General features: G+C 38.1%; 1 protein-coding gene and 1 long non-coding RNA gene across 5 annotated transcripts in view; one reads left to right on the top strand and one right to left on the bottom strand.

The window, feature by feature from the left end:
- DCDC1 (doublecortin domain containing 1) overlaps positions 1-14,792 on the bottom strand; it is a 418,164-nt gene that overhangs the window by 60,282 nt on the left and 343,090 nt on the right. For 3 of the 4 annotated variants that reach the window (XM_048854576.2, XM_048854579.2, XM_048854577.2), the window contains 4 exons: positions 14,559-14,740; positions 8,229-8,339; positions 6,272-6,371; positions 3,081-3,216 (listed from right to left, as the gene is read on the bottom strand). In XM_048854576.2, coding sequence (XP_048710533.2) covers positions 3,081-3,216; positions 6,272-6,371; positions 8,229-8,339; positions 14,559-14,740 — 529 coding nt within the window. The remainder of the gene's footprint in view (positions 1-3,080; positions 3,217-6,271; positions 6,372-8,228; positions 8,340-14,558; positions 14,741-14,792) is intronic. The other variant, XM_048854578.2, reaches the window with a different exon arrangement.
- LOC142072516 (uncharacterized) overlaps positions 1-14,792 on the top strand; it is a 30,043-nt gene that overhangs the window by 4,395 nt on the left and 10,856 nt on the right. The gene's annotated exons all lie outside the window — the stretch shown is intronic.

Genomic DNA, 14,792 nt, shown 5'->3' with positions numbered 1-14,792 from the left:
ACTGTCTCTTGATTTGTCTGTCTCTGCTATATTTTTTCATTATAACTTTGTAGCTGTGTCCTTAACTCCGTAAAGCATTCTCTGTCTGTTGTTTTTTCTACTGATAATGAGAGTTCCACATGCATCAAGGGTATAGAACTTCCGTAGCACCTTCCACCCAAGGATCTCAAATACTTTAGAAACATCAGTCAGTTAAGTCTCACACTATGCATGCGAGGGAAATAAGTATTCATTTCACAGATAGGGAACCAAGCCACAGGCAGGTTAAGTGACTTGTCCAAATTCACACTGCAAGACAGTGGCACAGCTGAGAATAGAATTCTGATCTTTTAGCTTTCAGTTCTTTTGATTTAAGAATTCAGTACACCACTCTGTTTACTACTTCAATGGTTCATAGGTATTAAGGTTACTTTTTAGTAACTATTTCTCCTCTATATTGTAAAACAGAGACTTACTGTCATTCAAAGAGTGAAACATTATTTTCCCCAGATGAGCGTTATTTTTATATAAGGAAAAAAGGCATATTCATTATGGCAGGGTACAAGGATCCTCATTTTCCTGCAGTCTAATGGTAACAATATAACTATGCCACATAGAATACCTATATGTCATATATATTGCACAAGGTATTAGTTCCCCTTTCAGCCTAACAACTTATTTTATCAAAATTTAAAAATAAATTAAGATTTGGAACATACTATGTATTTGCTTAATGCCTAAACATTTTTGGCTCTGAAATGTCAGCATCCTGACTTGGGCAGCTGGGACTGGGTCAGAGGAGGATCAAACATGAGGCTAACAGTAGCAGGGGAATCGGTAGTCAAGTTCCAGGCAGGGGTAGGTACCAAGGATCAGAATCCAAGTCAAATTTCAGGGTCTGGTTAGGAGGGAAGGTCAAAGCCATGCATTTAAGAACAGGGACCAGGACCAGTCATGGCAACTATAGGAAATACACACTGTTGCCTGGACTCTGTCTGAAATGCCCCTTAGGTTTATATAGGGCAGGGAGTCTACCAGGAGTCATGAGGATGCTGCCTGTTTGACCCCTTGAAGTGAGACTTCCCATGGTCTGTGTCCTCAGCTGGTCAGGAGTAGTGGAGCACAAACTATTTACAGTTGCTGCTGGGTGGCAGTATGGAGTGGTCTACTGCCTACCAGCTCTGTAGGCTTGAGACCTAGCTGGCCTTATGTAAACACAATAGCAAACTACTAATGTTGGCATTGCTCTTTATTTAAGACGGGGCTCTGTGTTTCAGAGCTGATGCAGGAGTTGATCATGAGAAATGGATAATATTTTTACCTAAAAAAATGAACTAAATCCTTAAAGGTAAGAACTTTGTGCTGGTTTATGAATTAGCAGAGAAGGATCAGTCACCTCTGCAGTATGGTGGATCTATGTTTGGGGAAGAGGTTGGTCAGAGTCAGGGGGACGCATCAATTCCACACCACCCTGACAGGGAATACTTGGAGAAAGTTAATACACACAGAAGGCTTAATTTATAGACTGGTGCTTTTAGATATGTTAAAATTACATTTTTCAAAGACATGTTATTTGCTAATAACTTCTGTACACTTTTTGGTAAGATGTTATTACACTGTATGTAAAGTATGCTCAGCTTTCCATTTAATAAGGTATGACAATTCTTGATTATTAATTAGATACCAGTTGGTTACTGAACTATAGTTATTGTTTAGATAGAACCTAATCCTGCAAACTCTTAGTCACATGAGACATTGGTACTGCTCATACGATTTGCATGGGTGAGACTTTGGAGAAGATGACCTTTATGCATTTTGTAGTACATGTATTTCTATTATGTGATGTTACTCCTATATGGATATCTTTTAATAATAAAATAATAATTATTAATAATAAATTAATAAATTCATATTTGGCTTTTTTTACATTAATATTAAATATTTATTGCCAAGAGCAGACACCAATGAAGATAGTTTCCTTTTAGTGTTTAAAGTGGCTGAGGATGCTGTAGTTTTATTACTGAACATAAAGAAGATAGTTCTAAAGACGCTTCTAAACCCTGGCACAAACAGGGCAGCCAGTCCTGGTCTGAACGCGCCTGTAATCCTGTGCATGGTATTCCATGGGATACCTCCAAATCTTGTGCAGATATTGGATTTCCTTTGGATTCAACCCTTAATGGCCTGGCATGGTGAGTATGTTGTCTAAACTCCCCAAACCCCTCCTGTAATTTAACCCCACCAACGCTGATCTAATTCCTGCAGCAATAAACAACTTCCAAAGCTTTGCTAGTATCCAAATTCAGAAACAAGTACACATTTCAGACAATCACAACTATGCAAGCAGATCATGCCACACAGGGGAAGGTAATATCCTCACAAACTGGATATCCTACATAAACAATCAAATGAGATGGAAAGTACAAATGCATGTGCCACGTATGGAGACTACTGTGGAAAACATGACTAGATACCTAGAAAAGAAAGATTAAACCACTGACAGGCAGGTGGGTGGGAGACCCTCAATATTTTTAAGTGGAGTGGGAGAAAGGCTACTTCTATTGGTAGTGATCTAATCAATAGTTCCAGTATTGGAGATGGCAGAAAGGATTAGCCAATATGCTAAATTGTAGGGGGGGGTATCTCTCTTACACTACTTTTAGATGGGCATGTGAATTACTTTGATTTTTCTTTCATGCTGGACTTTACTGTCCATAAACTCCTATGAATAAAAGTAAAATTATCTGTGTCTTTCTCTATAGATGATTATTCTGAGAGTGTGCTGTAGTATATAGAATTGAAGACTGGGAATACAGGACTACTGGGTTCTAATCTTGGCTGTGCCACTGACTTGCTGTGTGACCTTACACAAACCATATAACCTCATTCTACCTTAGTTTACCCATTTCTACTTTCTTTCTACAGTCGGTTGCTGTGAGATCCTTATATATACAAGTGCAAATTATTTCTCTCATCTACATCTGAAATACTGATTTTAACACTCATACATTTTCACACAAAAGCAGCTATTTCTCCAAAAATATTATGAGGACATATTGAGACAATAATTCCCAAGTGCAGTAAAATAACTAAATGCTTACCTTCAGGGTTACGCATGATACAGTAGGCATGAATTGCAGATATATCTGATGCTAAATTATTGAGTAGGAGACTTTTTTTGTGCTGGGCCATAGTCAAGTGTGGATCAATCCACGGTTCTCCACATGACACATATACCTGTAACAAAGACAACTTATTAGCTTCATATTCACATGAGGAGATATCAAATACTATGTTCAATACATAATATAATTATGACTGAAAAATACTAATAGCAGCTCACTTATCACCTTGTTCCCATAGTAAAAATGAAATAATAATACAGATATTTTAAACATATCAGTGAAATCTAACAGTCAAGGTAATTGAAAAGTAGTTCTTTTGCATCAAATGTTAAATTAAAAAGGAGAGGACAATTTGCCTTAAAAATAAGATGTAAAAAAATTAGGCTTTCAAGTTTAAAAGACCTTTTAAACTTGTCTGTACAGGTGAATTTATAGAGTATATTCAAGTCAAGGTCATATGCACTGTAGACATACAAGAAACCACTAGTGCTTAATTATTCTACCTTAGACACTTAATTGACTCTCAGAGGGGTAGCCGTGTTAGTCTGGATCTGTAAAAGCGGCGAAGAGTCCTGTGGCGCCTTATAGACTAACAGACATATTGGAGCATAAGCTTTCGTGGGTGAATACCCACTTCTTCAGATGCATGTAGTGGAAATTTCCAGAGGAAGGTACAAATATGCAAGCAAGAATCAGGCTAGGGATAAGAAGGTTAGTTCAGTCAGGGAGGATGAGGTCCTCTTCTAGCAGTTGAGGTCTAAATGCCGAGGGAGGAGAAACTGCTTTTGTAGTTGGCTAGCAATTCACAGTCTTTGTTTAATCCTGAGCTGATGGTGTCAAATTTGCAAGTGAACTGAAGCTCAGCAGTTTCTCTTTGAAGTCTGGTCCTGAAGTTTTTTTGCTGCAGGATGGCTGCCTTTAAATCTGCTATTGTGTGTCCAGCGAGATTGAAGTGTTCTCCTACAGGTTTTTGTATATTGCCATTCCTAATATCTGATTTGTGTTCATTTATCCTTTTATGTAGGGACTGTCCAGTTTGGCGGATGTACATAGCAGAGGGGCATTGCTGGCACATGATGGTGTATATTACATTGGTGGACGTGCAGGTGAATGAACCGGTGATGGTGTAGTTGATCTGGTTAGGTCCTGTGATGGTGTCGCTGGTGTAGATATGTGGACAGAGTTGGCAACGAGGTTTGTTGCATGGATTGGTTCCTGAGTTAGAGTTACTATGGTGCGGTGTGTCATTGCTGGTGAGAATATGTTTCAGGTTGGCGGGTTGTCTGTGGGTGAGGACTGGTCTGCCTCCCAAGGCCTGTGAAAGTGAGGGATCGTTGTCCAGGATGGACTGTAGATCACTGATGATGCATTGGAGAGGTTTTAGGTGAGGAGACTGTATGTGATCGTCAGTGGAGTTCTGTTGGTTTCTTTCTTGGGCTTGTCTCGCAACAGGAGGCTTCTGGGTACACGTCTGGCTCTGTTGATCTGTTTCCTTATTTCCTCGTGCAGGTATCGTAGGGTATTGTGTGGGTATCATACTGCATGAGGAAATAAGGAAACATCATGTGCCAGCAATGCCCCTCTGCTATGTACATTGGCCAAACTAGACAGTCCCTACGTAAAAGGATAAATGGACACAAATCAGATATTAGGAATGGCAATATACAAAAACCTGTAGGAGAACACTTCAATCTCGCTGGACACACAATAGCAGATTTAAAGGTAGCCATCCTGCAGCAAAAAAACTTCAGGACCAGACTTAAAAGAGAAACTGCTGAGCTTCAGTTCATTTGCAAATTTGACACCATCAGCTCAGGATTAAACAAAGACTGTGAATGGCTAGCCAACTACAAAAGCAGTTTCTCCTACCTCGGCATTCATACCTCAACTGCTAGAAAAGGACCTCATCCTCCCTGACTGAACTAACCTCCTTATCCCTAGCCTGATTCTTGCTTGCATATTTATACCTTCCTCTGGAAATTTCCACTACATGCATCTGAAGAAGAAGTGGGTATTCACCCACAAAAGCTTATGCTCCAATATGTCTGTTGGTCTATAAGGTGCCACAGGACTCTTTGCCACTAATTGACTCTCTCTCTCTCTCACACACACACACACACACACACACACACACTGTTTCTCTCCATGCACGCGCACACACTGACGAAGAAAACACAGTTTCACAGCAGTTTTTAGAAATCCCTGGCACTGTTTCAGAATCTCCGTTCACTGCTTAGGTCTGTTGGGTGTTTTAAAGGAAACTGCCATTTTCATGGTACTTGATTGACTGGAGCTGCATTTTATTAAACAAACTAAGGTCCCAATTTTTCATCAGGATCTGTTAATATTGACCTTGCAGCTACAGGAGTCTGCACAGGTGCAGGGGTTCATGTGAGCAGATCCCCTTGCAGGTTTAAGACCTACGATGAAATTCTGGCCCTATTGAAGTCAAAGGGAGTTATACCTAGGATGTCCCTAGTCTAGAAATACTTTAAAACATAGAGGAGATTCTGATAACTACATACAACTAAAATGAAAAATCAGTAACATTATCTTAAACATAATTTAAAAAACATGAATTCAATAGGAAGCCAGCATCAAATAGGGTAGAAAGCTACCATCTTGACAATGTAACGATGCATCTAAAGAGGTCATCCTGCAAGGTGCCATTCTACTTTGGTTTTCCCATTAGAAAGTGCTTTGACAATGGAAACACTACAAGGTAAAAGCCAGGTAACAAAGCCCTCAGTCCTCAGGTAAAAGCCAGGTAACATTCTTAAGTAAAAGCCAGTTCTTTTGGCTTGCAGGTCCAGAGACAATATAAACAGGCATTGGTCAGAATGGCAATGATCTCATACGGTATTAGATAAAGGTATGTTTTTGGGAAATGGGGTTGTGGTTTCTCTATTTTTGCCTGCATTACTTTAATTTGTTTAGAAACTGTGATCATTGTTTATTAATCCACAAATGGTGATGATGCCTTAATGAGTGGGGAAGGGGAGAAAAAAGTGAGTAGAGTCAGCCACTGAATCAAATATTGCTACACTGGGCCCACTGTATGCCATAGCACAAAGAGCTAATGTAAGACAGTGTCTCCACTGTACAGGAATACAGCATTCTGAATTAATATTATTACTTGAGTTGCCATCTTATAAAATCTTTCTTACCAGCTGATCTCTCCCAAGGTCTTTCAAAAGAAAGAGTTCCATGCCTTTTTCAGTGAATAATCTTCGAGCAGCAGTGGGTAAATTCAACATCGCAGTACATCTTTAATAATGGAAAATAGACATACCTTCTACATATGTTGGATATGGGGACATTAATTAAGTTATGTAGACATCTTTTTAAAATTTTTCAATTATAAAGAATATTTGCAAATGTAAAAACATGTTAAGCATATTGTTAAGCACTGACAATAAACTTAGCACTTTTAGAACTTAGGTACTTTTAGCTGACTTAGCCACAGGATAATGAGGGAAGTACTCAACCTGATGACACTTGCTACCAAATTCCTAATTTTAATAGATGTGTCAAGGTTCCTTCCCCACTCTGAACTCTAGGGTACAGATGTGGGGACCTGCATGAAAACCTCCTAAGCTTACTTTTACCAGCTTAGGTTAAAACTTCCCCAAGGTACAAACTATTTTACCCTTTGCCCTTGGACTTCCACTGCCACCACCAAACTTTATCTGGGTTCCTGAAAAAACGTAGTTTGGAAACGTCTTTCCCCCCAAAATCCTCCCAACCCTTGCACCCCACTTCCTGGGGAAGGTTTGGTAAAAATCCTCACCAATTTGCATAGGTGACCACAGACCCAAACCCTTGGATCTTAGAACAATGAAAAAGCATTCAGTTTCCTTAGCAGAAGACTTTTAATAGAAGTAAAAAAGAATCACCTCTGTAAAATCAGGATGGTAAATACCTTACAGGGTAATTAGATTCAAAACATAGAGAATCCCTCTAGACAAAACCTTAAGTTACAAAAATGACACACAGACAGGAATATTCATTCTATTCAGCACAGCTATTTTCTCCGCCATTTAAAGAAATCATAACCTAGCACATACCTAGCTAGATTACTTACTAAGTTCTAAGACTCCATTCCTGTTCTGTCCCCGGCAAAAGCATCACACAGACAGACACAGACCCTTTGTTCTTCTCCCTCCTCCCAGCTTTTGAAAGTATCTTGTCTCCTCATTGGTCATTTTGGTCAGGTTACATTTAGCTTCTTAACCCTTTACAGGTGAGAGGATTTTTCCTCTGGCCAGGAGGGATTTTAAAGGGGTTTACCCTTCCCTTTATATTTATGACAAGGTGTATTGTATTAAAGCATTGAACTATGAGTTAAGAATATACTCCAATGAGTCTTGCTTTAAATTTTCCCCTTTAAAATAGCAACATCAAATGTATTTTCTATATTTTCAACTAACATCTCTCCTTTATACTGCCATGATTCAAAATCTATTCAAGTCAGTGGGAATACTACTGTTGTCTTGAATGGCCTTTGAATCTTGTCCTCTGGCCCTGATTCAGGACAGCACTTAAGCACATACTGAAATGCAGTCCTGAACAGGGATGGTCTTAAGCGCTTTCCTAACCTGGGGCTTATGTGCTTACTACTAATGTTTTTTTTAAATGACCTGTTGTCACCTTTAATGAAAACAACTGTACCCATTACCTTTTATAGAGGTTATTTAGAAATAAAATTATATGAATGAAAACACACAAGCAATTGTATTAGATGATTTTAAAGTGAACTACAATAGTGACACTACTCATTTCCTGAGTAGGTTATGAGACATAAACTATAGATATAAACAATGAGGTCTGGGACACGTTCAGTCTTCTGAATAGAAATGGATATCATGCTCAAAAATGTCAACATGGTATTGCCTTCATTTTTAGTATAAAAATGCACATTTGCAAGTTTTAAATACAGATAACAAGGAGTTATTGTGCCTCAGATGATAGATTTCATAGCAAATTATCTAGCATTCATTTAATTTACAAAATATATTTACAATAGGCCAAATCTATTTCTAGTATAACTTCTCTAAAAACAATTCCAGTATGACAGGATATCGATATATTAATGGAAAATAATATATGCATTTGAATGTTTACTTGTCCAAAAAGTGCTGAAATTCTATCTTGTATATTTCCATTCCAGGGTCTGCATCAGGATACATTTTCTGGTTCTCCTTTGTTTTCTGTTTCTTTTCTGGATGAGTATTTCTAAAGCAAATGAATACACTTTTAATTGGCACAGTGTGCAAACTCTCAGTTATGCAAGTGCAGTCTGGTTTAGAGACTCAAAAGTGTGAAAAGATTGACTTGTGCATTTTTCAGGGTCAGGAGCACACTTTACATAGAAAAATAAAACATCCCTATGTATCTAATTTGGCAAGTTTTACAATTAACTTAGTCACATTTGTGAAAACTGGATTTTTCTACATGGTTGCCAATTAAATGCAAAGCTTTACTGAATACAGTGGAGCTGCATCTTAGGTTCTAAAGTCAGCGTGTAAGGTGAAAATTGCGTACAGTCAAAATTATCCTTGAAAATCCCTTAAATCGCCCATAAAGTGCAGTGTACTGTACATGGTTGTACAGTATATAATAAAGCGTACATATGTAAAATATAATTTTACAGTACCCTATTTTTAATTATAGGGGGTAATTACAGGGGTCATTGATCCAGGAGACGGAAAGCGTGGGTGACAGAGAGCGAGTCTTAGACAAAGTGGTTGGCTCTGGTTCAGCTTGAGAAGTTGATTGCGTAGGCTCATCTGCTGCTGGTTGTTTTTCTTTGAAAAACATGGTGATCGGCAACTGTCACTGTCATTGTCTCTTGAGCTGCTCAAACATTTCTTGATATGGTCTCAAATCGTCCGTAATATTACATGTCATTGAGGCTTCATTCCATGGAGGGATCGTATTCAGAAATTAAATCATTCAAGTGTTTCGCTGCTTGGAACACTTCAGCAAATTTATGAAGATTCCAACTTGCTGGCTCTGTTTGTCGTCATTATCTTCGTCTTCTGTAGATGATTTTATGAGTTCCTCTAACTCTTCGTTAGTCAACGTTTCTCTATGGCTCTCAATTAATTCTTCAGTTTCTTCCTCAAGGATGTCAACAAAACCATTACCACACACTTGCCTGGCCACCTGAACAATGTGTTTCACTTCTTTGTCAATGGATGGGAAACCCTTAAAATCATTCACACATTCTTTCCATAGGTTTCGCCAACATGCATTGACTGTTTCAGGCTTGATTGCATCCATTTCCTGTTTAATATAAGTGATGCAATCGGCAATGTTGAAGGACTTCTAACACGCTAAGATTGGGATCAGCATCCATAGCGCTACGTATCCATGAGAACGTAAGCCTCATGTACATGGTCTTGAAACAGCGAATCATGCCTTGGTCGAGAGGTTGGAGGATGGAGGTGGTATTGGGGGGGGAGAAAGACAACTTCAATGTTGTTATGCGCAAACTGAGTCCTGCAGGGTGGCCAGGAGCATTGTCTACGATCAGCAACACTAAGTTCTGCTTTGAAGCCAGGGGCTTGTCTTTCTGATTTTGGAGTGTAGGTGTGGTTGGGCATTTTTTTTTTTCAGAAGAGCCCAGTCTCATCAGCATTAAAAAGTTGTTCTGGAAGATAGCCCTTTTCTTCTATGATTTTCTTTAATTGTTCAGGTAGGCTTTTGCTGCCTCTTCATTGGAAGATGCAGCTTCACCAGTAGTCTGCAAGTTTTTGAGGTTGAAGCAGTTCCTAAAATTGTTAAGCCAACCTTGGCTGGCTTTGAATTCCTTCTCATCAGAAGGCTGTCCCTCTTCGGTGGGAGGTTTGAACAGCGCATAGAAGCTAAGAGCCTTTTCTCGCAATGTGTTGCCATTGATAGGCACACATTTACGGTTCATGTCTTCCAGCCATAAATTTAATGCCTTTTCAGTCTTCACTAAAGTCCTATCATGCACCTGGCTCGTCACCTTAGCAGTTATTGGAGCACTTGATGCCACGGCTTGATGAATTTCTCTCTCGAATCTTGATGGTATGGATGCTAGATTCGTTGTGGCCATACTTACGTGCCACGTTGGAGACTGGCATACTGTCTCTCAATAAGTCCAACACAGCCAGTTTTTCCTCCAGTGTTGGAACCTATCACTGTTTCTTCGGTTGAGCACCAGATGAAGTAGTTGGCTTGCGTTTAGGGGCCATGTTGTACGAAAAATATGTACAGTATCTTTAAACACTAGAATCACACTCAGCACGGCGAGATGCTCACACTGTGAGAGGCACGCGGGAACTGAGACCGACTGAGGGAACAGCAGATTCATGTCTCCCATCTCATGCTCACTCCGGGGCATATGCTCATTGAGTGGAATGGTGGGTGAATCGCCCGCACTATTTACAGTTATCTTGTTTGTTTGTTTTTTTTGCAGAGCGCGTATAGTTAAATTCGCATAAGTTAAATGTGCATATGATGCGACTCACCTGTACTAAAATCTGAGTGCATTTGAATTTGTCAGAGTACAATATCAGTGGTTTATAAGCAAAAGTTAACTTTGGGATCCCGAATCCAGTCTCTATTACAGCAATGTAAATCTAAACATCAGCAGAGTTACTACAAATTAACACTGGTGTATCTGAGATCAAAATTAAACTGAATTGCTAACTTAGTATTTTCTTGTGTGAAATCCCAATGTCTAATATTGATCTGTTCTCATTTCATGGGGATTTATGCCCTAAATCTTATAAGTGGAGATGACAACAAAAACCAAAAAATTTAGACAGCATTTTAATGTGAGAAAATTGGTAAATCATTAACTAGATTTAGCCCAGTAAAAATAGGCACAACTTAATTCACTTCAATGGAGTCATGCTTACTTGCTTGCACCTGAACTTAAATTGGTCCCAACACATTTAAATTTAACATCTATGTTTGCCAATAAAAGACAGACTGCAGGAAGAATATGTGTGAGCATTTCTGCTAGCCCCTGCAACATGTGTTAGGTAAAACTGTCAGCATTAAAATATCAACATTTACCAAATTACCATAATTCCATACACTACCTTATTATTGCCGATTGTAATCATAGGCAATTTCTGCAGTATCTCAGACATTCTAGTGTGTTAACTATCAGTAAATGATAAGGTTTATTATGCAGGATATGCTTTTTATTTTGCTATCAATCAAAATAGTTAAATAAATAATGGAGTCCACTGTATAGGGGTGTGTGCATGAATACTATAAACTTGGCCATATCACATAAGGAATCAGCCCATCAATAAAAGTAATTTGGGTCATTTTCCAACAAATGGAGGCTTCTCAGCAGGAGGGCAACTCATATTACAGATCACTCTTAAAAAAGAGAGATTTAGATTTATTCAGCCACAGATCCATGGATAACTAATAGTGTGTCTGATTCAGAATAAATACACACAATCAATGAAATTCAGTTGAGGCTGAAATACAGAGCAATATTATTATTTATACATTGCCATAGTTGTACAGTGGCTTTGCCAAAATATAAGAAGGCAGGTTCCTGCTCTGAAAGATTCATTCTTTGCTTCCATCCATTGTTTACATGCAATATTTATAGCATTTATATATGTCAGATCACCTAACAGTATGAAATACCCTGAGTTATCTACTGATGTGAGCATAAGTTAATGAATCTAGTGGCAAAGCTTGAGGACAATAATTAATTTCTAGATGTTTAGATTTCCAGTTTCCTAATGTAGTTTGTGGATTGACTACGAAGCACTTGGCTGAGGAGGAGAGAAGTTTCTGGCTGCTGATAGGCAGGACAAATCAGGAATCTTAGAAAGAGTTAATTTTGATCAGTTTCCCCTTGCTGGAAAGTACCTCCTTCTCTCAAGGTGGGGGTCGGGGTGGGGGGTGGCAGGTGGGCCATGTCATGAGGTCAGGCCTGAAGTGGAGAAGAAGTCAGTAAAGTGAGATGGCAGATAGAAATGGATGGGAAGCATGAAGCTCTCTGCCTATTTGGGGAAAGTAAGGTCTTGTGGTGCTTGTCACGGAGCTAATAAAGGGAGATGAGGCAAAGACTGGAGCCTGTCTTCTCAGTTCTATTCCCTTAGTGTAGAACTCTGAGGATGCATAATTTTTTTTCAGCATTCTACAAGTTAAATGAGATGTTCAAAATATTTTAAAGCAAAGTTTTAATACTTTACATTGGGCAAAATGTTGCCATAATTTCAAAACACATTAAACGTTAGTGTTTGGCAAAGCATCTAGTTCAAAATAAGAATGACACATTATCTAGTATCATTGCCTTATGAGGGAAGGACCACCTAAGACATTAGCATAAAATGACAACAATATATTGTAAGGAGACCTGGGCCCCGACCATGCAAATGTTTTTGCACATACTTAACCCTAAATATGTGAGTAGTCCCATTGACTTCAGTGGTTGTGATAACAGTTAAGAGAAAAAGGTCTTTCTATTTCAAATGACCCAATTCAATAACTTCCTAAAAAGTAAGCACTCAGGTAGAGCTTCAGAGAGGATTTCAGAAAGGGTAAAAAATAAAATAAAAGAAGTCAGAAATTTAGGACTATTCATTAACTTTCTATGTAAAAAAGAAGATCTGAATTTTAAGATCACTATACTCACATTTTAGATATAGGAGAATGAACTAATTATGAAATGTATGCCTCAAAGATTTCAATTTCAGGCTTGACTTTACTTTGAAAATTAATTTTTTACTTTATCATTTTTGCAGGCAACTCAGTGGACAGTCTATCTGAATATTACTCATTGTTCAGTGATGTATGAACTATATTTAATTAATGTGAAAATATTAAACTATTATCAGAAGCATCAAATGTTCTAAAAACCTCAAAAGAAAGGTCAAAAGGTAACATCTCTGCTAACAATATGAGAAACAATGTATTTAACTTATTCTTTATATCAAAGCTTTTCAATGAGTTATGAATTACTATCCTTTTGTCATACAAAATGAAAATAAAAATGGTGTTCTTTTTACCAAATGTAATTTGTATTGTTTCAAGACATTTTATTCATATACATATTAGAAAGCAAAGATATTTTTTCAGTATTTTCCTAAAAAGCATTTTTAAATAACTATTTCAGTGCTAAACAATCATTTGAATAGCTGGCTGCATATTTCCATGACACGAGACTTATACAACTACATCCAACAAAGATGTGGTCATCATGAAATCACTTGCTATGTCAGAGAATTAATTGTTTCATGACAAAGTAAAGGTCAACAAAGGTAATTATTGCATGATAAATAACTTCCTCCCCCTCACAAGCATTTTTATCAATACTCCCCCACACTTGCAAATTTCCTCTGCCATTCTGGGTTCATCTCAAATGATGATCCAGAGAAAACCCTTCAGTATGGACCTCTAATCATTCATTCTCCACTTTTCTCACTACTTGGATAGAACCATTATCATGTGATCTTGGTCTTAACTTTGATCAAGATGGCAAGACAAAGGTGGTTTGTCTGTTTTTCCAGAAGATAGGCTGTGTTTGCCTTTCCCTTTAATTTTTAGATTACTGCTTCAAATCTAGTTGGTCAGGAGCCTATTCTACATGAAATGCATTGAAGGTTTCAATTCATTTCCAAGCTAATCGATGTCAACATACTAAAAATACTTTCACAATGGGCCCTGGTAGCTGTTGAGGTAGAGAGGTCAAAGATTTCATAGGTTACATTCCAGAGCTAGCCTCTACAATTCCTAGAGCTGGTTTTACTGGGTCAGGGTAAAAACACATTGAGCCAGATTTTCAGCTGGTGTCACTCAGTGTAATTACTCAGTGTAATTCTTCTGACACCAATGAACCTATGCCAACTGACACAGGCAGAGGCGCTCATCTATTAGTGTGTTGAGGTGGAGAACCTTGCTGTGTCGCTTTCCAAAACCTACCCATCCCCTGGCCAAATAGAGAAGTCTGATCTCCATGATTTTAAACAGTGCTACCTAGTCAGTCATAAAGCAGGAAGTTCTAAAACACCAGTGTGGCTTGCACTGTCCCAGATAAGGAATGTATAAACTCAGTCATGCATTCTGGCTTCAAGGAAAAGAAGCTGCTAATAAACTTGGGTCTCCCTGCACAGCAGCATAATGTACTGTCAACAACAGACTTTGAGCAAGCAGGCCTTTGACAATTTAAGGTCACATATCATAGGTTAATGACCAAAGAAGTATTCTCAGCATAAATTAGTTTGAATTAATTAATACATTGTGTGTACATTTTTTCTTTACTATTTCAAAGTAAGAAAAGTAGTTGTTTTGGGAGACAATACTGTAAATTTTGCATAAATTCTTGCTTTATTAGTAACACATTGTAAAGTTATTCTAATTGGAGATATATGCAAGTTAAAGTGAACCATATGTCTTAAGAAATTATGTAGTTTATGACATTATTAAAATAAATTGCTATTTCCTTACTGTCTGTTGAGCACATTTGTAACCTCAGGTCCAATGATGGTGATAGCCTTGCTTTTGTCCCTGTCTCCATTGTGCAAAGCCCTCAATCTCACAGGTATATACCAATCTGACTTCTTGCCAGATGGTTTCTTAAGTGAAGGACTGTTTGGAATCAGCAATCCCTCAATTGGCCAGTCAAAATCCTTTAAATAAAATAACAAAATATTCATTAAGTTTAATACATGTAGTCCAGAA

Source organism: Caretta caretta, chromosome 6, assembly GCF_965140235.1.
Source record: "Caretta caretta isolate rCarCar2 chromosome 6, rCarCar1.hap1, whole genome shotgun sequence".
NCBI lineage: Eukaryota > Metazoa > Chordata > Testudines > Cheloniidae > Caretta > Caretta caretta.
This window is presented reverse-complemented; position numbering and strand designations above follow the sequence as displayed.